At 41.7% G+C, this 25,246-nt stretch overlaps 1 protein-coding gene across 2 annotated transcripts in view; it reads right to left on the bottom strand.

Annotated features, from left to right (window-relative positions):
* Positions 1–848: 848 nt before the first annotated feature.
* LOC106834449 (alcohol dehydrogenase E chain) overlaps positions 849–25,246 on the bottom strand; it is a 38,075-nt gene continuing 13,677 nt past the window's right edge. Inside the window, exons 2-11 of one of the 2 annotated variants that reach the window (XM_070505320.1) lie at positions 22,595–22,717; positions 21,419–21,608; positions 18,676–18,777; positions 17,660–17,798; positions 15,517–15,604; positions 15,203–15,422; positions 13,029–13,289; positions 9,771–9,906; positions 9,042–9,180; positions 849–6,607 (exon numbers count right to left, since the gene is read on the bottom strand). In XM_070505320.1, coding sequence (XP_070361421.1) covers positions 6,583–6,607; positions 9,042–9,180; positions 9,771–9,906; positions 13,029–13,289; positions 15,203–15,422; positions 15,517–15,604; positions 17,660–17,798; positions 18,676–18,777; positions 21,419–21,562 — 1,254 coding nt within the window. In that variant the 5' untranslated portion in view covers positions 21,563–21,608; positions 22,595–22,717 and the 3' untranslated portion in view covers positions 849–6,582. The remainder of the gene's footprint in view (positions 6,608–9,041; positions 9,181–9,770; positions 9,907–13,028; positions 13,290–15,202; positions 15,423–15,516; positions 15,605–17,659; positions 17,799–18,675; positions 18,778–21,418; positions 21,609–22,594; positions 22,718–25,246) is intronic. The other variant, XM_070505321.1, reaches the window with a different exon arrangement.

The following is a 25,246-nucleotide window of genomic DNA, read 5'->3' as shown; positions in this document are numbered from 1 at the left end:
CCCCTAATGTCTTACTCTCTTTCCCTGGGCAATATTATCTATGCCCATGGATTCAGCTAACACCCCATTCTTGTCAAAGTGTTCATTGTTATAGACAACAGAGTCCACTTAAGCTCGTTTACCCAGAAGGGATTCTTGAAGGAGGTATGTAGCTCACAGAATCACTGAGATGGTAGAGCAAGCAGACTCTCGACTGAGCTTCCAAAAATGTCAGAACCTGGCTTTCCAAGGAAGCTGTGCCCTTGTATTGATCAGGGAGCTGCCAGGACAGCTCCTGACTCCCTCTCCAGGGCCTTTCCGCCCTTGCTGTAATCGGCACCAGCAGAATGGATGCTCCATACCCTGCCTCTGTTCACCAAATGCAGTTCTCCAGCATGGGCTCTGAAGAGTGTTTTTGATCGGCAGAGCTTAAATCACACTTTTGCGTCTTGTAATTCTTTTGGGGGGGGGGGGGCTGTGGGAGAATTCAATGCTAGGGAAGGAGGACTTTTATGGCGAGGAATTATTAAAATGGGAATCAACCCCAAATCTGTACATGTATCTCAGAACTTGATTCTCAGCTGCAGACGTGTATAGACAACTCCATCTGAAGATCTCAGAAGCACTCCACATTTGTCAAATCCAATATTAAACTTAACGATCTTCACCACAGATACCTGATCAGTTCGTTGATCCCAAACTGGTGAAGGGGTCAAAAGTCCCCACCCAGGTGTCATAACAGACACTTTGGAATCAGCCTCAATTCTGTCTCTTTCTCCCTTGCACCTGTAGGGGAGGAAGACAGTTGCTTTACCCACTCTGGGTACTTCTGGCTGGGCTGCGAATTAAAGCGACACGAGACAGAAAAGCAGGAGGAAAATCCAACAAGTTTAATCACGTGATACATGGGAGAAACCCAGGAAGACTGAGCAACTCGGCAATGTGGCCGTCTTAATATTTAAGATGCCACCTTAAATATTATCTTCAGTTGAAGGCAAAGGAGGATGTTGGGGGTAGTGGTCTGGGATTTCAGAGGGGAGGAAGACAATTTACATGGAGACAGGAATGCAAAGGTTTCTTAAACGAGTTTTGCTGGGCCAAGAATGGGCCTGTTGGTGCCTTTCTCTCACACCTATTTTACATTATCCTACAACTATCTTAGGGTATTAGCTCCTTCCTGGAACACGCCTTCCAGGTTAAATTCTTTTAGGCAGTTTTGGGGAGGATAAAATGTTCTCCCTGAGTCTTCTGAGCCTTTGTTGTCCTCAGCTCGAAATAATCCACATACCAGAGTGGCACATCTTGGGGCGGCCTGCCCCAAACCCCATCACCCCCTGGACTCCCTCAGTCTTGGGACCAAGTCACCTATACTTCCTATGAATAGGTCATTTATCTGAGCTGCTCCTTCCCCTTTGGCAGTGTCCTGAAACAGGCTCTGTTCTCTCTCTCTCTTTTTTTTTTTGAGGAAGATTAGCCCTGAGCTAACATCTGCTGGCAATCCTCCTCTTTTTGCTAAGGAAGACTGGTCCTGAGCTAACATTGTGCCCATCTTCCTCTACTTTATATGTGGGATGCTACCACAGCATGGCATGCCAAGCAGTGCCATGTCCGTACCTGGGATCTGAACCACCAAACGCCAGGCCGCTGAAGCAGAATGTGGACACTTAACTGCAATACTAAATGTTGATAATTCCCTAAACACATTCTGCTTTTTCATGCTGATCCATTTGTCTGGGAAGCAGTGCCCTAAATCTGCTTCTATCAAACTCCTCTTTATCCTTCATTAAGGCATAAATATTTAGCTCCAGGTAACAATCAACATAATCATAGAATGCAAGGTTCAGGTTAAGCTTTGACAACTTCCCTTTAGGTATCACTTTCGGCTGTAAGTGCTATCGTCTCCCCTTTCTTCTTCACTCCCTTCTTTCTCCTCAGGACCACTGGAGAGAGGAAGAATGAATAGCTCAGAGAGCCTCAAATCTCTCTCACGCTCAAAAGCCAAACAATATATTCTTCATTGTTCAGTCTTTGAATGTCCCTGAAGAAGGGGAAGGATCCAAATGTGAAATAAATGGCCGCTGACAACTCTAAATCTTTTCTGCTGTTCATTATAGTTTGAAGAGTTTGGAAAGATAAAACCAAATGCCTTAGTATTTCCTTCCATTAGTGATGGAATTTACTTCACTCTAGCTTTTCTTTCACTTCTAATTTTCTAAGGCTTGAGTTAGGGTTCAAAATGAAATAGAGACTAAAAAGAAAACAGGAAAGATCAATGAAACCAACAGCTAGTTCTTTAAAAAGATAAACACAGTTGACAAACCTTTAGCTAGACTCATCAAGAAAACAAGAGAGGGCTCAAATAAACAAAATCATAAATGAAAGAGGAGAGGTTACAACTGATAGCCCAGAAATTAAAAGGATCCTAAGAGACTACTCCAAACTATTGTATGCCAAAAAATTGGACAATCTAGAAGAAATGGATAAATTCCTAGAAACATACAAGCTTCCAAGACTGAACCAGGAAGAACTAGAAAATCTGAAAGACTAATTACTAGTAAGGAGATTGAATTAGTAATTAAAAACCTTCCTACAAATGAAAGTCCAGGACCAGATGGTTTCTCTGGTGAATTCTACCAAACACTCAAAGAAGAACTGATACCTATCCTTCTCCAACTTTTTCAAAAAACAGAAGAGGAGGGCACACTTCCAAACGCGTGTTTTGAGGCCAACATTTCCCTGATACCAAAACCAAACAAGGACACTACCAGAGAAGAAAATTGCAGGCCAATATTCCTCTTGAACATAGATGCAAAAATCTTCAACAAAATATTAGCAAACCAAATTCGACAATACGTTACAAGGATCGTACAACCAGATCAAGTGAAATTTATTCCTGGATGCAAGGATGATTCAGCATCTGCAAGTCAATCAGTGTGATACGCCACATTAACAACATAAAGAATAAAAAAATCACACGATCATCTCAATAAATGCAGAAAAAACATTTGACAAATTTCAACATCAACTTATGATGAAAACTCTCAAGAAAATGGGTATAGAGGGAATGTACCTCAACATAATAAAGGCCATATATGACAAGCTCACAGCTAACATCACACTCAATGGTAAAAACCTGAAATCTTTCCTGCTAAGATCAGGAATAAGATAAGGAGGCCCACTCTTACCACTTTTATTTGACATAGTGTTGGAAGTCCTAGCCAGAGCAATTAGGCAGGAAAAAGAAATAAAAGGCATCCAAATTGGAAAGAAAGAAGTAAAACTGTTACTATTTGCAGATGACATGATAGTATATATAGAAAACCCAAAAGACTCCACCAAAAAACTGTTAGAACTAATAAATGAATTCAGTAAAGCTTCAGGATACAAAATCAATATACAGCAATCTGTTGCATTCCTATACATTAATAATGAACTATCAGAAAGAGAAATTAAGAAAACAACTCCATTTACAATTGCATCAGAAAAAATAAAATACCTAGGAATAAATTTAACCAAATAAGTGAAAGACCTAAACGCTGAAAAGTATAAGTCATCAATGAAAGAAAATGAAGGCACAAATAAATGGTAAGATATTCCACGCTCATAGATTGGAAGAATTAATATTGTTAAAATGTCCATACTACCCAAAGCAATCTAGAGATGCAATGCAATTTTTATCAAAGTTCCAATGAAATTTGTCACAGAAATAGAACCAATTCTAAAATTTGTATGGAATCACAAAAGACCCCAAATAGCCAAAGAAATCTTGAGAAAGAAGAACGAAGTTGGAAGCCTCACACTCCCTGATTTCAAGCTATATTAGAAAGCTACAGTAACTAAAACAGGATGGTATTAGCATAAAAACAGACACAGACAACAATGGAACAGAATAGAGAGCCCAGAAATAAACCCATGCATATACAATCAATTAATTTATGACAAAGAAGCCAAAAATATGCAATGGGGGAAGAACAGTCCCTTCAATAAATGGTGTTGGGAAAACTGGACAGATACGTGCAAAAGAATGAAACTGGATCACTGTCTTCCCGAAACACAAAACCTAACTCCAGGTCCACGCTCCTGACCCTCAGTCGCATCGAAAGAGCGTGTGGCCCCCAGTATAGTGCTCCCATTCTGCTTTTATTCTGGCCCCACTGATTTTAACTGCTCTTCTTATGCAATGGCCCATTTCCTGAATATTGCTAGGTATTTGACAAATAGTGTTTAATGTACTTCAGTAAAATTGTTGCTTTAACATTTTCAGACAATACTTAACAGCAGTTATTTGTGCAATGATCATTTGCTAAGAGAATTAGGTAGTCAGTTTCTAAGGATGAAACTGTCAAATATAGGTTTGCTCTCACTCTACTTCAACTTCTGAGTCATTTCCTAATAATTCTGTCAAAATGGCTTTCTTCCTAATCCAAGGGCTGCTTGTGTGATCTGTAAAGCAGCAAAGGGTGAATTCAGAGTTCACTTACATCACTTCTTGTTGTTCATGTCCTATTTCCGGAGGGGCTAAGCTGTTGTATCAGAGCTATCACTTAAACCATCAACGTGAAATTCCCTTCAAACTTTGAAAATGTTCCTTGTTTCGACTAAGCTTCTCAGAGCTGGCTAAAAGTGAGTGCAAGCTGCAAACATTCACAGCTACATTGTTTTAAGGAGACCAGCAAATATGGAAATTCTTGTTCTAGAGTCAAAATTTTCATTGCTGCAGGCCAGCAGGACGCCCTGGCCATGTACACCATTACAGGGCTAACAAAATACCAGCCACTCTGTGATTCCGTTTTTCTTCTTTGATTTCAACCTGCCTCCTTCTCCGTCAGTGTCAATGTAAACAGAGCGCCAGCGCTGGGTCAGAGGCATCCACCCCACCTCCCCACACAGCCCTGGAGGACTGTGCCCCTCTGTGAGGGCACCGACAAGCCCACCTCCAACCTGCTGTCAGCCTACTCCCCACAACCCGAGAGGAAGGAGGGTTGGAGCTGGATGCAGGCCTCTGCACAACCTGCAGGATTATATGCCCGCTAATGTGATGTGGGCATTTAGGACCATCTCTTTTTCCTCTGGATCTCACACCATCGGCACCAATATATAAACATCGGAGCACCCAGCAACGGGGGACCCAGAGAGTCCCAAGATGTTATCTTAGGGGCATTCTGAAAGCTGCTTTGATCCTAAATATCTCCTTCAGCACTTTTGAAAAAACAATCAAACTATTCCCTACATTTACAGGGCACTTCAAAGTTGACAGCGCCGTTTCAGTAGCATCATCTCGTCTAATCTCCGTGAACCTGTAATGGGTTCGTAGAGCAATCTTTAAAACAAAGGATGGCGTCGGCTCAGAGAGGTTGAGTAACTTACTGAAGGTCACAAGGAAGTGGTAGCTCACTTGCTCTAAGTCTGCACTCCTTCCCACAGCATCCAACAAATCGTAGACATAGAAGGAACCCTTTTAGAGAGAGCTAAAACTCCTTAAAGCAGCAAGCTTTCGTTACGTATTTAGAGACAAAGCTCAAAATGCAAATCTTCCCCTGAGAATGGGAGAGCACTAACAAATGGGTACCATAGGCTCTCACACATCCAAGAATTAAACCAATTCCAGAGTTATCGACTTGATTTAAGACACGGTAGCTCATAGAAAAGTTCTAGATTGAAGATAATTTTTGAAAAAGTGTACATCTGTAAATGCACATGCCTCTATTTGGAAAGTATATTGCTTTGGACATTTGTGCCATTTCTTGGTTACCCATTTTACAGGCTGTGTCCATAGCTGCTTCATTCCTATCCCTACATTTAAGGCCATCACATTGCTTTTTAATTACCTTAAGACTCATTTTCAGTTAATTGTAATAATTAAGATTGTTTAACCAATAAAGCACTTCCATGAATAAAAATTACGGAGTTTTTAATACGGCCCTTTTCAAATTTAATACGACGTCGCATGAAACTGCTTTTATTTAAAAGAACGATCATATATCCACTGCCAACAGTATAAAAGCGATAAAGACACTTCCCTCCACCTTATAAAAATGTATGACATTTTCCTAAGAAATTCCCTGCCTTTAGAAGTTCTAGACCTGCTCCACTTATTAATCTGAGTGTATCTTTTCACAGTCTGTATTTTACTGTACGGCTTTGGTACCTTCATCAAAAGGCAAATACAGACAGTGGAAATGCATGTGGAAGGAGAAGGCTTAGAGCACAATAGCCCATCACGTGTATGCTGAGGGGCAAGTATCATGAGGACCCCCACCCCGGGCTTCAGTACTAAGGGTGCCCAAGACACAAATCGTGCAAGAAGTCAAAAGAAGTGCCTTCCCTCAACGGGAAAGGTGACAGGATTCAACGTGAGGAGAATGATTAAGAAGGAAAGTTTGTGGACTCAGTTACCCAGCTGATGGTTTCTCTAGCTCTCACTTGGATTTTAAACGTTTGCTTGAAAAGTGACTTCACATCAATTTTTGTTTCTTTTAGAAAGCTCCCAGCGGTAACTATTAATAGCATCTTTGAGGAACAGAATTATTGATGTTGTTTGGCTGATGATCCAGAGGATAGAGGAGCCAGAAGACGGCTACAAGTGCAGACATTTGTATGGTCTCAAAACGTCAGGATGGTACGGATACTGAAACAGGAAATAAAAGATGTCAATGGCTTTAACGTTTAGATCATTCAGTCTTCTGTGTGAGAGTCCGAGAGCACTTGACATGTCTCAGTGAAAAAGTGTCTGTTCCCTCCACTCCTTTCCCATGCCTTTGCACCCAAGTTGAGTCAAGTAAAAGGGCAGTTCATCTTGTCCTGGCTCTTGCATGTGTTTTCCCCAACCCTAAGCTCAAGAAAAACATCGTGAATTTGATGGCCATTTAGGCTTCTTTATATAGTAGCATCCTCAAAAAATCATTATTGAGCACCTACACGCCTGACATAATATTGAATACAAAACTACAATGGGTGATGGTATGGAAGCAGTTCTTGCTGTCTTTCACACACTCTGCAGATGCTTTTCATGCATTATGTCTTTTAAACCTCAAACAGCAATACCATGAGGCAGGTTCTAATATGATTTCCACCTTTAAGATTACAAATACTGAGACCTAGAGAGCTTTGTAACTCGCTGTAGGTCACACGTCTAGTGTGGGATGCTGGGGTTTAAACCAAATACAAAGTTGTACAAACTACAAGATGAGAGGTCATTTGCTTGAAGGAACCGATAACGTAACAAAGTTAAGCTATGTTGGAGGTTTAATAGAGCTTTGACGAAGAAATGTTTCAGATTCTTAGAAGTAGATGATAAAGTTGATTTGTATTCAGAGAGGCTTCATTCTTGGGCAGATCAGACATGTAACATTTACACTAGAACCAATGTCCTTTCCAAAAACCATCTTCTGATGGAAAAATACTTTTATAAAATGAAGGTCTTTGTGTCTTTAAGAAATTATATGTCTGTATATACAGACATATGACAGGAGAAATATATGTACATAACTTAGAAACTCCAGGACAGTGTAAAGAAGAAAGTAACAGTAACCTGTAATCCCACAACCTGGAGATAATCAGTGTTAATATTTTCTTGAATTTTGGTCAACTTTTTTCTAGACACATGTAAATTTTTAGTGCTATTGTTGAAAACTTGGTATCATACTGTACATATGTTTATTTTCTCTATTCTATAACCTAAACTTACATCATGAGACTTTCCCACTTTTATGAAAGCGTTTCTTTTTGATGACTTCATTGATTTCTAGTACAAGGCTGGAACTTATTTAAGCATCTCCTTCATGTCACGCTTTCAGGATGTTTCCAACTTTTGATATTATAGATGATAGAGGAACATACTTAAATCGATGCGTGTTTGCATTTCTGACTACTTCAGTAGAATAGAGTCCCATAAATGGAACTCTGGGACAAAGGATCTAAGTTTTTTTAAGGTTTCTAATACAAATTACCAAATTGCTTTCCAGAAAGGATGGAAGCCAGTGCTCTTTGGATCCTAGTTTCTTTCCTTCCTCAATCATATTCATCACACTAAGCATCTAGTGTAATGTGTTATGTGTGTGGCTGCTTAAGAAATGCTGTTTAACGTTGAAAACCTCACGAGAAGAAGTGTGAGGCAGCGGAAAAGCAGGGACTCTGAAATGAGAAGGTGGAGTTAGATAGAACTGCCTTTTGCTAGTTCTGCCTTGTATGTTAACACAGGTGACACAATCCTTCCTTTTAAGTGGCTGTAAAAGTTAAATGTCACAGGTAGGAATTGGAATCAGCTTAATTTCCGAAGCTTTGAAGAAAAGACTTCAACATTTAAAATAGCATTTTGTACCCTTCCTCTCTAGAGTAATTTTTTTGTGTTTTTTTCGTGAGGAGGATTGTCCCTGAGCTTGCATCTGTGCCAATCTTCCTCTCTTTCCTATGTGGGATGCTGCCACAGCATGGATGATGAGCAGTGTGTAGGTTCGTGCCCAGGATCCAAAGATGCGAACCCCAGACCGCTGAAGCAGAGCGTGCAGACTTAACCACTACACCACCGGGCCAGCCCCCCATATACTAATTTTTATTTGCGAAAAATTCTTTGTAAATGGAAAGAAGAATTAACAACAGACTGTGATTTTTTTCTGAAAAAATTGTGGTATCTGTATAAAAAGCAATCCCATTGTAGCTCCACTTACTCCCATAGTGAATTTTTGGGATGTCCTGAATAGAATTTAAATTTATAGCCATTAATGGTCAACCTTTCTGGTGGCCAGGCAGAGGCTGCCATCACTCCTGGTTATAATTATGACCATGAGTCTCTGATTCTTTTTCCTTGCCCAGGGTGAGTGTTTTCTTGTGAAAAAGGCTGAGTGGCTCTGATCGTTTAGATTTGCTGTAACCAACATAATTTGGCTTCAGCAGAACAGGAAATGCAAAGCAACTGTTCTTGGCTTCTCACCATATAGTCCTAAATGTTCTACATGCAAAGATTGAACTGGTAATGGAAAACCAAGGCACTCTGTTTTTCTCATCCTTCCATCTTTTTTTCTCTCTTGGTCAAAACCCACCATAAAAAGCAACTTAAAACCTACCTCTTTCCAGAGCGAAGCAGGTCAAATCCTTCATTTATTTTTTCAAAAGGTAAAACATGGGTGATTAAAGGATCCAGTGCAAACTTTTTAGCCATAAAATCGGCCACAAGTTTGGGGACAGAATCTTTACTCTTAAAACCTGAAAATAAAGTGACATAGTTGTTGGCTTCAGCCAGGGGTAAGAGGAGAATTGGAGAGGAGACTTTCCAAAAAGAATGTAAATGAAAGTTTATGAAAAGTGCGGCATTCCACAAACCACTCTCCTGAACGTCATAGGAGAGTGTGCGTCAATATCCTTTCGCAGTGGTCTGGCCTTTGTTTAGATCGGGTCCTGGTTGTCAGTTCTCTCAGAGAGAAATTATGGTACAGACGGGCACTCCCACAGTGAAGGAGCAAATTTAGCAATTGTCTAAATGTGGGCGATGAATGCAGACATGAATTATTGCTATGGGTTCCTGGGTCTACTAGGTATTCCAGTGCCCTGCGCAGTCTCGAGTATAGAAAGAGGTGCTCAAAGCACCTACTTAGTTCATGGGGACACCAGAAAAGTCTATGTCGGGACCTTCTGCGTGCATTAGTTCTATATCTAGTTGATTTGGAGCCTAGAGATACAAAGGAATTTAAATTTGCTTTTAACCAGGATACTTTTTAAAAACTGGCCTTGCCACTTGTAAAAGGGAAGAAGTCCTGAGGTTAATAAGAATTTGGCCCTCTAGCTTAACAACATACCACCAAAAATAGCTCCTTTCCAGGTACGTCCACTCAGTAGCAACATGGGATTCATAGAGAGATTTTGGGAATCAGGAGGTACTCCTACGATGACGCTCACACCATATGCTTCTTGACAGCATGACAAGGCAGCCACCTGGAATAAAATCAATCCATCGCACCATCAAATTGGATTCTCTGGTAACCCCCACTCATGATGCACAGTATCACGCAATATTGATTTTGCTAGATCGTGAGTGTGTGGAGGGAAGAGATTGCATCTCTTGTTCCTCGGTTTTTCATGATTTCTTAAAGCCACTAGCTGTGGCTTTAGAAAACGCCCAGAGAATATTTCTTGAATAGGACAGTGGATGAATGAATTTGTGTGACCTTAATTCTTTCTTATAAAGTAATAAAGAGGCAAAAATCATTACAAACATACACATAAAAACTGATTGCTCAAATAAAGCTAACGTTTATCATCACATGACCGTCAAGCAATTTCAGTTGGTTAACTCACTTTTCATTTATTTATTAAGTAGATATTTTGAACTCAGTACTTTGAAGCAGGTTCTTTTGGGGGGTAGGGGGTGAAAGATTAGTCCTGAGCTAACATCTGTTGCCACTCTTCTCTATTTGCTGAGGAAGATTGGCCCTGAACTAACATCCAGGCCCATCTTTCCCTATTTTATGAGTGGCACACCTGCCACTGCATGGCTTGATAAGTGTGTGTAGGTACGCGCCCAGGATCCGAACCCGACAACCCCGGGCTGCCGAAGTGGAGCGTGAACTTAACTACTACACCACAGGCAGGCCCCTGAAGCAGGTACTTTGATGGTGAACAAGATATAAGGTCAATTACATCATCAAAATTTGTTTCTTGTCCATTTGATGGTCTCCTTTTTTAACGCATCCCCTTTCTACCATCCATTGCTAAAACGTACATGTTTTTCTGATTTATGTATTTTATTTTTTTCCACCTTTTTGAGGTATGGTTGAGAAATAACAATTGTATATATTCCGGTTGTACAATGCAATTGTTTTAGGTTGTACAACGTGACAATTTCATATACATATGCAGGGTGAAATGATTACCACGGTCAAGTTAATTAACACACCATCACCTCACATAGTTACCATTTGTGCCTGTGTGTGTGGTGAAAACACAAGATCTCTTCTCTTAGCAAATTTCAAGTGTACAATACAGTATTAGTAACTGTACTCACCACGCTCTACGTTAGATCCCCAGAACTTGCTCATCTTATAACTGAAAGTTTGTTCCTTTTGACCAACATCCACCCATTACCCCTGCTCCCCAGCCCCTGGCAACCACCATTCTACTCAATGGTTCTAAGAGTTTCTGTTTTAGATTCCACATATAAGTGATGTCGCACAGTGCTTGTGTTTCTGCATGGGGATTATTTCGCTTCACATATGTCCTCCAGATTCACCCATGTTGTTGCAAATGGCAGGATTTTCTTCTTTTTTATGGCTGAATAAATTGTTTATCTATCTACCTATCTGTCTATCTACACCACAATTCCTTATCCATTCATCTGCCAGTGCACATTTATTGACTCCACGTCTTGGCCCTTGTGAATAATGCGGCAATGAATGTGCGGTGCAGATATCGCTCTGAGAAAGTGATTTTATGTTCATTGCTTATCCACCCAGAAGCGGGATGGCTGGATCATCTGGTGGCTGCATTTTATATTTTTTGAGGAACTTCTATGCTGCTTTTCATAATCACTGTACTGATTTACATTCCCGTCAAGAGTGCACAAAAGTTCCCTTTCCTCCACCGCCTCCCCAACACTTATTATCTCTTGCCTTTTTGATAACAGCCATTCTAAAAGATGTGAGGTGGTGTCTTGTGACTTTGACTTTCATTTCCCTAACGACGAGCCATGTCGAGCACCTTTTCCATATAGTTGTTGGCCTAAAACTGACAGGTTTTAAATGTGCTTTTACCTCCCCAAAATGTTCATTGGTTTTACTTTAAACCATACCTCTTACTCTGGAATGTTGAAAGAAAGCCCTCCTCCTCCAGTCATGTTTTTACACATGTCCATCATAAGAAAATTGTTTAGGATGCCCTAGCAAGATGCAGTGATCTGTCCTTTGATTTTGAAGTATGAGATGTGGAAGACCAGATCACCTCAGGACATGTGGCATTGGACACTGGCGTCTTCAAATAAAGTAACAATCCAATTCCACGTCAGAAAATGCAGGGGAAACCACAGCAAAAGGGCATAAGGAGGAAAGATACAGCCTGGGAAAAGTTGGGTTCTCTTGGAACCTCAGCCACCCACGGCATATCGTCCCAGCTCAAGACCGCAAAGAGCTTCACTCTTCCTGTTTCTCACCGACACAGCTGGGATTTGCTGGAGAACCGCAAAAGAGGGACTTGCTGGTCTCTGGGGACTTTTTTCAGTAGGATTCTAGAGACTTCTGATTAAGTGGAATACAGTTGGAAATGTTTTCCCTCTTGCAATTGATGATATTTGTAATTATTTGAAAGTAATATCATGTATATTCCAAAGCTTCTGTAAGCACTGCAAGACTGGGAACAGTGTTTCATATTGATAACACCCACTGACATTTGTTAAGCGCTGACCACTTGACAGGTGGCACTGTGCTAAGAATGTTACATGTATTATCCATGGAATTTGGAAACAATGCTAGGAGATAGCTATCTCAAAGATTTTCAGTGCAAAACTCTGCTGACTTTTTAAAGCATTCAGTGCAACACCCGGGTTTGGGTGCTCGCTAGGAACCACTGCGCAGTCTGCTGTGGTAAAATAGCACATATTTTCTGTTCATAAAATGATTCAAAGCGTGAAATTGCTCACTATTTTCAGTGGCCAAAGTACGATATGTGGGAAAAATCAGAATTCATTAAAACAGAAAAATTGTTAAACAATTATTGTTCAGAAAATGGGGAAAAATCAAACGTGCCAACTTGAGAACAGAATTTATATCGTATATATTTGAGTTTGAATTTTTTAACTAAAGATTAACAAGATAAATTTGTAACGGCTCAATAAACAAACCTCCTCCCTCTACTAAGGGAAAAGATTAGTCATAACAGTTTTGCTTAACTGATGGAATGAAAGATTTCTCGTGATGATAAATTAAGCAATCAGATAACAAACAGGAGCTGGAAAATCACCACTCATAGCTTTAAAAATGTTCCTTGTATAGAATGTTTCTCTTCTGCGGCCTGAAAGCATCCTCCAGAACGCAGAAGCCGAACTCAGGGCATTCTGCAGTACATACCATAGTGTCGAGCCGACCAATGACTTCAAAGGAAAAATCCACACCTCCATTGCTCATTTCTGTCAGCACCTCCTGGATGGGTTTCTTGTAGTCCTGAGGGTTGACACACTCAGTGGCACCCACTTCTTTGGCCTTTGCAAACTTGTCTTTGTTGATGTCCACCCCAATGATCCTGGCCGCTCCAGCTGCTTTACAGCCCATGATAACGGACAGGCCCACTCCTCCAAGGCCAAACACGGCACAGGTGGAGCCCTGGGTGACCTGTGTTTTCAGAAAATGCAAAAATGGATCAAGTAATGATTGTTGGAGAGCTCCTAAGCTGTGGAAAGTGCTATGCCTTGTCTGCTTTCAGGAGCTGCTCAGACTATGTCCAACCTGCTGTCAAAGCCTCTTTTGGCTTCAATTGTTTCAGTGTTCAAGCTGAGGGGTTTGAACTAGATCTTTGCTGGACATTAGACATTAGACCCGGGGAACTTAAAAAAATCTCAATGGTCACAGCCCATAACCAATTAAATCAGAATCTGGGCAGGTGGGACCCAGCCCCCAGGTGACTCCAATGGGAAGCCCAGGCTGTGAGCTGGGAGCCTGGATGATCTTTGAGCTCTAAATGCTGGTGACTTCCCTCTTAAAGAGAGTCTAGAGGCTCAAATCTGTTGACAGCCAGCTTCAGCACATCACACATACATAAACACAATTTTTGGGAAATGAGATAATAAGTGGAAAACGTTATTCCAGGAGACTGAAAAAAATAGTCCAATTGAACCCTCAATAATTAACTCCTTGGTTGATTAACTTTCAGTAGTCATAACCAGTAGAATGAGAGCAGAAATTAGCTCTGAAACATGGAAGAATTATCCTGAGGTTAACACAAAACCTAAGGCCAGGGGAAGCTCACAGGTAACTTTAAGATAACACAGCTTGAGGCCAATGTGATCTTAGTGGGTCTTTCTCCCTGCTTTTTAACATACACTAAGGGACGGTAATGCAGTGAAAAGTTGGTCTATGTTAATAACGGATGAAATCCATTATTATGAGTGCCCTTGGCTGCTGCTCAATTAGAACACCTGCTCAAACAGATGATGCCATTGCACAAGGGCCTTCATGCAAGCACAGAAATTTGGAAAACACGTGCTCTCAATTGATTAAGGTGGCTAGGGACAGTTTACTAACCCTCGTCTGCTAGAGTCAGGCTTCAGTGAGGGTAAAATGCTCCTGCCGTACCGCGTAATCATTCCCTGGGGTACGGCTCCCCTCTTTGCCTTACTCAGGAAAATATGAGGCTTGTGACCATGACTTAAAAGTGCTGGTAATTATGTGTTACGATTTATGAATCAGCAGGAGTCTTGAGAGAGAGGTTCATTGCAGCTCTCATACGAAGCAGCTGTGAGATTTTGGACAAACAGCTTTATGTCTCTGGGCCTCAGTTTCATAAAACGAAAAGATGCTGGATTTCCAACCGTTTGCGGAAAGGAGCCTTTAGAGAACCTCTCCTTAGAATCTACCACTTCAGCAGTGTGTGTGTGTGTGTGTGTGTGTGTTCAGGGCAGAGGATGAGACATAGCAGTGGAATGAACGCATCACTGAAGCTTCCTCGCTTTCCTCATCGGGATCCACAGAGTGGGTGTGTTGATGGCCCTCGGTTTGGAGGGGTAGCAGGTAAGGCTTTGGAGTCTATTGTTAATCCTAATCCTGGGCGTGGAGGATCCCTGGACTAGATACTCCCCAAAGGCAACCCCTTCATTTCATTTACTTTTGCTGCCTCAGAACCCGGCAGACCCTACCGTGCCTGGTGCGTGTTGGTGCTGTCTCACTGTAGAATGAATGACTGAACGAGCGGCCAGCTCTAGAGTTTAGACATCCCAAAGAACAAATAAACAAGCATAATTATTGAAAACGACACCTTTACTGTTTCGTGACTAATTACCAACTGCTTTTGCATCAGTGATAAACAGATCAACGTTCTAGGATATGCTCTCCATTCCTTCCGAGGGCATTTTCCTACTCATCTTCGATACCCTCAATTCTGTGGAGTACGTCAATGTTCTTATGGGAGCAGGGGGAAAGCTACTAGTAAATGTATGAAGAATGATCTCTGATTCCTGTGAGAATCTGCTTTCCTTTTGGTTCCTGACAGTCTGAGTGTAACCGGTTTTATCACCCGTTGTCATTCCTACCTTGGCAACCTTGACTGCAGACCCATAACCAGTAGAAAATCCACAGCCAATGAGACAGACTTTCTCCAGCGGTGAGGCCGCATCGATCTTGGCCACTGAGATCTCATCTACCACGGTGTACTGAGAGAAGGTGCTGATGCCAAGGAAGTGGTGGATGGGCTTCCCTCTGCAGGTGAACCTGCTGGTACCATCCTGCATGGTTCCCCGAGGCGTGCTCAGACTAGTCAGTGCAACACACAGACACACAAGGCCATGAGACGGGCATAACCTACGTGCAAATCTATGGCTGCGTAAGGAGAGTAGCAGAAACTTACTCATTTTTCAAGCAGAAGTTGCCTTCAGGGTGTTTACAAACCCTGCATTTTCCACACTGGGGAGTAAAGAGTGGGATGACTTTATCACCTAGAGGAGGATAAAAGAAATTCTTCTTAAACTTCTATCCAGGAATTAATAGAGCAAGAAGTTAAAGCTTACGCGTGTGTATTAGAGACATGTCTTTCAAAAGTGTCCAAGAAATAGGATGCGGTCAGCAGCGTGCCATTGGCCATTGCCTGCTGGCATTGTTGATTTGGGTTTATACGTGCCCGAGGGTTGTCAAAAAGGAAGTGCAAGTGTGGGAAAACCATGGATGTTTAAAAGCGGTTCCACTGTATTAGTCGTTATCCTTTATTGTGTGCCCTTTCTCTCGGTGGTGTTATACATATCATCTCATTTAATCTTCATTAAACCTTCAATATTGTCACTGTAAGTATAAACATAAATTTTAGTTGTGAGTAGGCTGCCATATTTCTGCCAGATGTTGGGGAATCTAGTATTTTGTGACAGTTTGGGGTACAGTAAAAGTGAGAATTTTGACAACCATTTCTTGGCTTTTCAAAGTGACTATGCTTATCTTTACTATGAAATGAGTGCTTAGCTTTGAAATTTTATTCATTTTTTAAGGAAACTAACAAAAATGGGACAAAGAAGAATTCAAGAAATTCCTTTGAAAGCCTCAGTCCTCAACAATGAGTTCGATGCTTTCTTTAGAGTAAGAACTGCCTGTCAAATGTTTATGGCTGATCATTTGTGAATCATCTATTTCTCCTGCTACTGTGGAGGGGACAGGGGTGGAAAGTAAGGGCGTCATTCATTATTAATTGATTTCTAACTGAAGCAGATACTGAGAGCTAAAATGCAAGGCAGATAATTTATTTTATTCTTTTCTGTCCACATGGCCATTAAGTATTTGGTTAAGGGGGGAGGTTGAATATACTGGCTAAAGTCATTTTTTAGAGTTAAACACAATTTTTATTGTTAATCATCTATCCTCTCTATCCACAAGACCCAGAAAAATGGTTGGCCATAACATTTAATAGGTTAACTTTACATGGAGAAGATGACACAGAAATTTTCTATTTATTCACCCTTTACCTTTAAAAATATTTGCCTATACTATTATACAATAAAATTACAATAAAATAAATGTTAAAGATGAAATAGTACTTTGTAACCAGTCACATTGAACCCTGGTTAAAGATAATAAAACTGCCAGGTCTGCTAGGTCCCTTTCCTTTCCTTCCAAGTGGTCTGTTTCATTCCTTCTGGGTTCAAGAAGGGAGGCCAGGGCCGGCCCAGATGGCCTAGTGCTTAAAGTTTGGGGAGCTCCACTTCCCAACCCGGCTTGGGTTCGGAGCAGGAACCATACCACTCGTCTTTCAGTAGCCTCCCACAGAGGAACTGGAAGGACTTACAACTAGAATATACAGCTACTTACTGGGGCTTTGGGGAGGGAAAGATAAAGAGGAGATGGGCTACAGATGTTAGCTCAGGGTGAGTCTTTACCAGCAAAATAATATTAAAAACTTAAACAAACAGGAAGGGAGGCCATATTGGAAGAGGAAGCCAGTGGAGGGACTTCACTTCCAGCTCAGCAGAGATCGCACTATGATTCAGGCTTAGCCTCGTGGCCCCATTCTGTGAGCTGCTGGCGGCACAGAGCAGTTTCCACACACTGATCCAGAGGCTCAGGATGTGGACTGATGTCTTTCCCTGGTCTCGTTTGTGGTTCTCTTGGGCCATGACTGGCCGTGCTCAGTAACACTCAAATGGCAGTTGTTTGATTATGAACTTCGTTCTGGCAGGCACTGCGTGTCTTTTGGTCCTCACGCAGCCCAGGATCCAACCTGGCACCTGACATCTAGAAAGCACTCAGTAAACGCCTGCCAAGGAGAGACCGCAGGAGAGCGTGGCGCTGGAGCAAGGCAGGCAGGGAGGGGGAGGGGAAGGGAGCGGGGAGGGGAGGGGAGGGGAAGGGAGCGGGGAGGGGGAGGGGGAGGGGGACGGCCTCGGTTCAAGTCCCGGCTCCTCTGTGACCATCCACAGGGCCTTCTCCTCTCATGGCTTCAATTTCCTCATCCAGCCTGGATGATCTTGGGGGCCTTAACCAAGGCACACCCGCAAGCGTGAAATCTGTACCTGGTCTTACTGTAGTGACGCCTTCTCCAATGCTCTCCACAATGCCCGCTGCCTCATGGCCTGCGATCACAGGAAGAGGTGTGACAAGGGTTCCACTAACCACGTGGTCATCCGAGCGACAAATTCCTGTGGCCACCATCTACGGGGAAAGGGAGGAGGACTGGATTCAGTGAAGACTGTGGCCCTCACCTGGAACTTATATGCACTTTCCCGAAATTGGGCTTCTGAAGAGTTTTCATGGATTTTGCCGATAATCCCTTCTCTTCCCAGATACAAAACTTGTGGTTTATCCCCAAGATTATTCAGTCTAAAACCCTCCTCCACGATCCTTTCCTTTGTTAAACAATTTGGAATAATCTGTGAAATGATTGTTTCTGAAATATTTGTCTTATAAATATACAAGAGTGCATCCCTTTTATAGAAGTAAAAATAATTCAGATTAGCATCAAGAAAATAGTCACTTAAATTCCGCCATCTAATACCAATTGATTTTGAAATCTTGATATAAATCCCTTTGTACTTTTCTTCTGTACAAATAAGTACATTAATTTTTTTATGTTATTAGGATTATACTGTATATATTCTTTCGTTTCTTTTTTAAAATGTAGCTATTTATATCTTTCCTTGACAATAAATATAATTCCACTCTCTGGATGACCATATAAAAACTGCCTCTTGGGGCTGGCCCAGTGGCCTAGTGGTTAAGTTCAGGTTAAGTTCACATGCCCCGCTTCAGCAGCTGGTTCCGATCCTGGGTGTGGACCTATGCACTGCACATCAAGCCATGCTGTGGTGGGTGTCCCACATAAAATAGAGGAATATGGGCATGGATGTTAGCTCAAGGCCACTCTTCCTCAACAACAAGAGGAAGATTGGCAGCTGCTGTCAGCTCAGGGCTAATCTTCCTCAGCAAAAAACCCGAATACTGCCCCTTAATGGATTTTGGTTCTTTCCAGTTTTCCTGTTTTATTAATTTTCTAAACCTAAAATTCAGTACAAGTGGAAAAATGTTTCACCTTTATACGGACTTCATGGGCCTTCGGGGGTGCAACCACCACCTCCTCGATGGAAAATGGTTTCTTTTCCTCCCACAGCACAGCCGCTTTGCATTTTATTACCTGGAAATCGAACACAAAGATGACACCAGCTGTTCCCCACTCTTGAAGTCAAGGATTGAGTCTTTCATCTTTTTATGTGTGACATCTAGAGTCATGTCTGGAACCTACGTGTTCCGTAGAAATGAACAACCTCTGGTTTGCAAAGAGAGTAAAAATACCTTTATTTAAAAATGTGGAAAGCAAGAACATAGGAACAGAGAAACAGAATTAACTCTAATGACACATTGAGATAAAATGGAATATCTTCTTTTAGGCCACGCTTATGTTGTTTTTCTCTCCAGGTTGTTTATTGCTGATATTTCCTAAGGAGGTGCTGAAATTGGTTGCTTACCCACAACTGTTGGCTGGCACTTAAAGTTCTGAATCTCTGTTATTTTGCTGACAGATTCTGTTCATGTGAAATCTATTGCCCTCTTGCTCAATTCTCCGCTTAAGCACAAGCCATCGGACACATGATTCCCGTTCTCTACTTGCCTGCCTGCCTAGCAGACTTCTTCTCGATTTGCCTGTTCCCCTCCTTTGATTTTCTCTCCTGCTACTCTGTGTGCTGCTTGTTTGCACCACTCATATGAAAGTTCACTTCGGCAGCTCTGTTTCATTATCATCTTATGTGTAAAGATTCCTTCCAGATTAGATGTGAGCCAAAAATTTTAGAAATTAAAGCCACACACACACACACACACACACACACGTATTTTGAAATGGGAGAGCTGTGTGTTTGCCTTTCCAGCTAACATGGCTTACCCATAGACATTCTTAAAAATAAAAGTTGAACACATATTTTCAGTGCCTGGGAATGTAATATAAAACCTGTCTTGATTGCTATAAATGTATGTAGTTGAGAATGTTTTTCTAGAGAGAATTGACATCACTGCAAATATGATAAAAAATTCAACTGAAATTTATCTAACAATTCATTTTCATTATTTATATGTCAAATCGTCCCACTTTGCAATGTGCTTGTCGTGGTCAATGCCACATGAATGTGAGCGTCCTTGGAAGTAATACACCAGTGGTAGAGAGGTGTGGCTTATCGGGCGCTGTGATGCAGCAGGCGCATTGTGGCCTGTGCTGGGTGAGTTACATGCTCCGTCTGTAAACCTCACCAGGCAGTATTTTTGAATTATTGGTCTTATTTTACAGAAGAAAAGATCGAGGCTCAAATGATGCAGAACTTGACTGGGCAATTTTCCTAAAGTAACGAAGCTGGCTGTCTGGAGAATTGATATCAATCTACCTTTATCTTTTCACTACCTCATGCTGGTGAAAGATTAACAAAAGGTAACACAATAATAACAACAGTGATAGCGGTCACTAACATTTATTGAATTATTTCTCTGTAGCCTGCACTATTCTTACTGCTTGCCAGTATTAATTCATTACATTCTCACAACACCTAATAAAGGAGTATTATTGCTGTTGCCATTGAGCATGTGAAGACGATGTAGCACAGGACAGGGAGACATCAAGGAAGCGTTGTGACGGAGCTGGAAGTTAGGACATGGCAGCTGAGGGGAGGACTGAGTGCCTGTTACTTGTTGTTTTCATTACTACATTGGCTTTACTGTTTGGCTTTCTGAATTCATTGTTTCTCTTAAGCTGAGTTTTGGCAATTTTAATTTTTCTTCCCCCTAGTTAATCTTCATTTGCAATGTAAATGCCATTGTAAATGCTAATCAGTAACGAATGAAAATAAGACAGTTGGAATGAGAAAACTGGAAATTGGTTACCCATGTGGTTTCCATCCAATCTTCCTGATACAGGCCTGTTGTGTCACACAGTGTGTGTAGAAACCTCAGAACGTTAAACTGAGTTATCAGAGCAAGATGTTATAATGCGTGATTCTCTCCTATCACAACAAATGTCCTGGGAAGAGTTGACAGGCTGCTGTAATTGAGCAGGCAGACGGGAGGAATTGACGACGCTGAATGACCGCGTGCCTCTCTGGGCCTGGAAGCACTGAACACACACACTGACTCTGCAGAAGACCCAGGGCCCAGTCTCTGTGTTCCCAGCGCTCCTAAGTGATTCAAACTGCACTAGTATTAATGATTGTGTGAAATCACGTTGACTTTTGTACATAGAAGATAGTGTTCTGGAGGATTTCTCTGGGAGGGTCCTGAACTGTGCCATAACAGGACTCTTAGGTCGGAATTTGCATGTTGAACTTGGCTGGCTTACCCAGGATCATTCTGATGCTTTAGTTGGATCAAACTTCTGTCAGACTCAACTTTACGTATTCATAAAAGATACGATTATAAAGAATAACATTTAAATTATGGTTTCTTAATATAAAGATAACTTTCTTAACATACAGATGACTTCTTGACTAAAAACGTTTCCAACTTTTAGATTTGCGGATTACTCATGATCGGCTGTAACCACAGCACATTTATTTAACAGAGCACATAGAGACTTTGTAGGTACAAATGCTGCACATTCTGGCTGAAGATATTTAGGAATAGCCTTTTCCAATCGTAGTTCAATGTGTGTTGTGTAATGAAGCATACACTCTATGCTGTATTTCAGTATATATTGCTTCTAATTTAGACATGTATTTTAAATTGTTCATTAAACATTATCTGTCTGTGTATTATATTAATGAGAATAAAATTCTAAAAGTAAAACATTTTTCACTTACTTTTCCTGCTGTGCTCATGATGCCGTTTTCCCTGCAGGCCAGGAGTCTGACGAATCCTTGCGGAATCCCCTTTTGAGGACGTAAGCAGATGGACTGCACGGATGTTTTGTTTGCTTCAGTAACGCCCAGTTTCACACGTGTCATCTGGGGTCTTTAAGCCATGCCCATCAACGTTTTCTCATCCCAGGTGCTATCAGAATCAAAAGGCCACTGAACCAGCGCTCAAACATTGACTTTGTTTGCAATACACTGATTTTAGATAACATTGTGATTTCATTAGGTTAAATATTTCCTTACACATCTCCCTTTTTCCTGGATTCCATATTTCTCCTCTCTCAACTCCACCCAGGGTGTTCAGAGTTCTGTTTTCTCTTCGTGTGAACTAAGCCCCAACATGTTTTTTATTGAGGTATAAGTGACATATAACATTATATTAGTTTCAGGTGTTCAACATAATGATTCCATGTTTGGATACACTGTGAAATGATGACCACAGTTAATCTAGTCACCATCTGTCACCACACAAATTTACAAGAATTTTTTTTCTTGTGATAACAACTTTTAAGATTTAGTCTCTTAGCAACTTCAAATGTGCAATACAATAAAGACTTGAATGTGAGACCTGAGGCCATAAAACCCCTAGAACGAAACATAGGTGGTGAGCTCCTTGACGCTGGTCTTGGCAATGATTTTTTGGATCTGAGTTTAAAAGCAAAGGCAACAAAAGCAAAAATAAACAAGGCAGCCTACATCAAACTAAAAAGCTTCTTCACAGCAAAGAAAACCATCAACTTACACAACTAGAAGGACATGCAACTAAGATATACAACTATATGCCAGGGAGATTTGGGGAGATAAAGCAGAAAAAAAAAAGAAAGCCATCAACAAAATGAAAATGCAACCTACTGAGTGGGGGAAAATATTTGCAAATCATATATCTGATAGGAGATTAATATCCAACGCATGTAAAGAATTCATATAACTCAATGGCAAAAAGACAAACAATCCAACTTCTAACCCACATGATGAAGTTAGACATGAGGAGGAGTGAAAAAGGAGCAAAAATGGACAAGATCAGAGAGAGCTACAAGCCAGAGGAATGTGTTTGCTCCGGCACTTTCCTCCTCTTCATAGCAGAGAAGTCAGACAGCAATCAGTCATAGGAAAGACACTCACCATTCCTGGCATTTCTGCTCCACTCAGTACCGATCAGCACTGACTAAGCATCTCCCTGTTCCAGGCAGTCACCTGGGCAGGGTAGGGTAGCAATGATGGGTAAGAGACGTCCTCTTCCCGTTCCTAGAGGCGGTATGGGGCAGTCGTTATGCCATGGCCTTGGATTCAGGCAGACCCTATTCTTACTAGTTGTGTGAACTTGGATTTATTATTTAACTGTCTTTGGCCTTAGTTTCCTTATCTGTGAAGGGAGGGTGAGTAATAATACCTCCTGAAAGGGTTATTTGATGAGCAAATGAGATAATCCTTTTAAAGCATTTATCAGGGAGCCTGAAATAGGACAGCCTTCAATAAATATTAGCTGCAATGATTATCCATAAAAGTAAGCTCACAGTCTATGGTGAGGGGAGGGGGGGAGAGGCAGGTGACCCAGTCAGACCACCTGGGATTTCTCCATCACAGTGAGCGCATTCTGACTGAAGGACTCAGAGGAGGCTTTGTAGAGAGAAGGCATTTAAGGTAGAAAGTAAACAATGATCATTTTGGCAAATAGTGAAAAAAACCCACTTGTGCATTTCTGTTGTTCCTCGTTCAGGGCCATGAGTGTGAGGAAAAGTGTGAGTTTGATTTTCAATAAGTCTCCAGTCTTTTACCAACCTTTTACCACTCAACGACTTAAGTAGATATGGTTTGTCAACATGTGTATGTTAACATAAAGGGTAGGTTTCTCTAGAACTATCAACAGAACAAAACCGTTGTCTGTTTGCAACTTTACTAATGCAGGTGTAGAGAGCCGTCCTGGGGCTCAGAACATCCACCCAACAGAGAGGCAAGAAAGGTCTTCCATCTCCTCACGATGGTCTTACGACCACCCAGTAGGCACCACTTCTTGACAAGGGCCACCGCCCTACTCTCCCACCCACCCACCTTAACCTGTGGACAGCAGTGCAAAGAAAGGGAGTCTGGCACTTTTCAGAGACTGGTGGTATCAGGGGGCTCATATGTCCCAGTCAATTTGAAGGACTCATCGGATTGGTGTGTTTATAGAGTGACGGAGGGATAGGGTACCAGGAATGACTTGAATTCTTAATAAATTGGTGGTTTATTTGGGAGACAGAAATTTACAGGAAGCTAATGGCTGTGATTTATTAAGCACATACTATGTTTCCAGAACTCTACTGGTGGTTTTTCATACATTATTACGTATCATCCTCAGAGCAATCCTACAAGGAAGGTACTATTATTATTCCCATTTTACAGATGAGGTAAGAGAAGCTCAGCAATTATAGATCCCTAAATTCCTTTCCGAGTCAGAAGTGTTGGCTTCGAGAACAGCAAGGTTTCAATAGATATGTGAAAAGACGTGGAGGAAATAGTCATCAAATAGTTCTTGACCACACTCCTAGTGTTTACACTATTTGCCGTATGAATAGGCTGAGAATTCTTCAAATCTTTAAATTCTGCATTCAGCCGTCTCTCCTGTCTGGCATCTTACTATAAGCCATGAGGAGGAGCCAAGCTGCACTTTTACATTTTGCTTATCTGCTTTGCTTGGAAATTTCTTCAGCTGACTATCCAATTTCAGTGCTGGCAAATTCTACCTCCCACAAGACACTAGAGCACAAACACCATTCAGCCAAGAGCTTTGCCACTTCATAACAGGACTGCCTTTCTTCCAGTGTCCAAAACATGTTTCTCATGTCTGTGTGAGACCTCAACCAGACCTTCCTGTCCATGTCGACAAGCATTCCGCTCATGATTTCTCAGATATTCTCGAAGAAGATTGAGGCTTCCTTTTCAGCTCTCCTCTTTTCGTTCTGAGCTCTCATCAGAATTGCCTGTAAAGGTCTATTCATGGCAACCTAGGCTTTTTCTGGCATATACCTCAAAACTCTTCCAGCCTCTGCCTATTCCCCAGTTCTAACGCCACTTCCATACCTTTAGGCATTTGTTACAGCAGCATCCCTGCTTCTTGGTACCAATTTCTGTCATTGCTCCTTTGGGCTGCTACAACAAAAACAGCATAGGCTGGTTTAAACAACAAACATTTATTTCTTACATATGCGGGTAGCTTCGGTGCCTGGTGAGAGCCGACTTCCTTGTTTATGGACAGCCATCTTCTTGCTGTGTTCTTACATAGTGGAAGGGGCAAGAGAGCTCTCTGGGCGCTCTTCTTAGAAGAGGATTAATCCAATTCATGAGGGCTCCACCCTCATGACCAAAACATCTCCCTAAGGCCCCATCTCCAAATACCATCACTTTGGGGATCAGGTTCAAACATATAGCGGGTGCCCAGCCTGGGTTAGGTGTCCAGCCATGAAACAATCTGTTAAAAACCGAAGGTTGAGGGACTGGCCCAGTGGCATTGCTATTAAGTTTGTACTCCACTTGGGTGGCCCGGGGTTTGCCAGTTTGGATCTGGGGCATGGACCTATGCACAGCTCTTCAAGCCATGCTGTGGCAGACATCCCACATATAAAGTAGAGGAAAATGGGCACAGATATTAGCTTAGGGCAAATCTTCCTCAGCAAAAAGAGGAGGCTTGGTGGCGGATGTTAGCTCACGGCTAATCTTCCTCAAAAAAAACACAAAGGAACCCCTAGATGCTTGAGGTTATGTAGCTGTAGAGAGCTACACCATCTTCAATGGTGT

Source organism: Equus asinus, chromosome 3, assembly GCF_041296235.1.
Source record: "Equus asinus isolate D_3611 breed Donkey chromosome 3, EquAss-T2T_v2, whole genome shotgun sequence".
Lineage (NCBI taxonomy): Eukaryota > Metazoa > Chordata > Mammalia > Perissodactyla > Equidae > Equus > Equus asinus.
The sequence above is the reverse complement of the archived record's forward strand: the minus strand, read 5'-3'. Positions and strand labels throughout refer to the sequence as shown.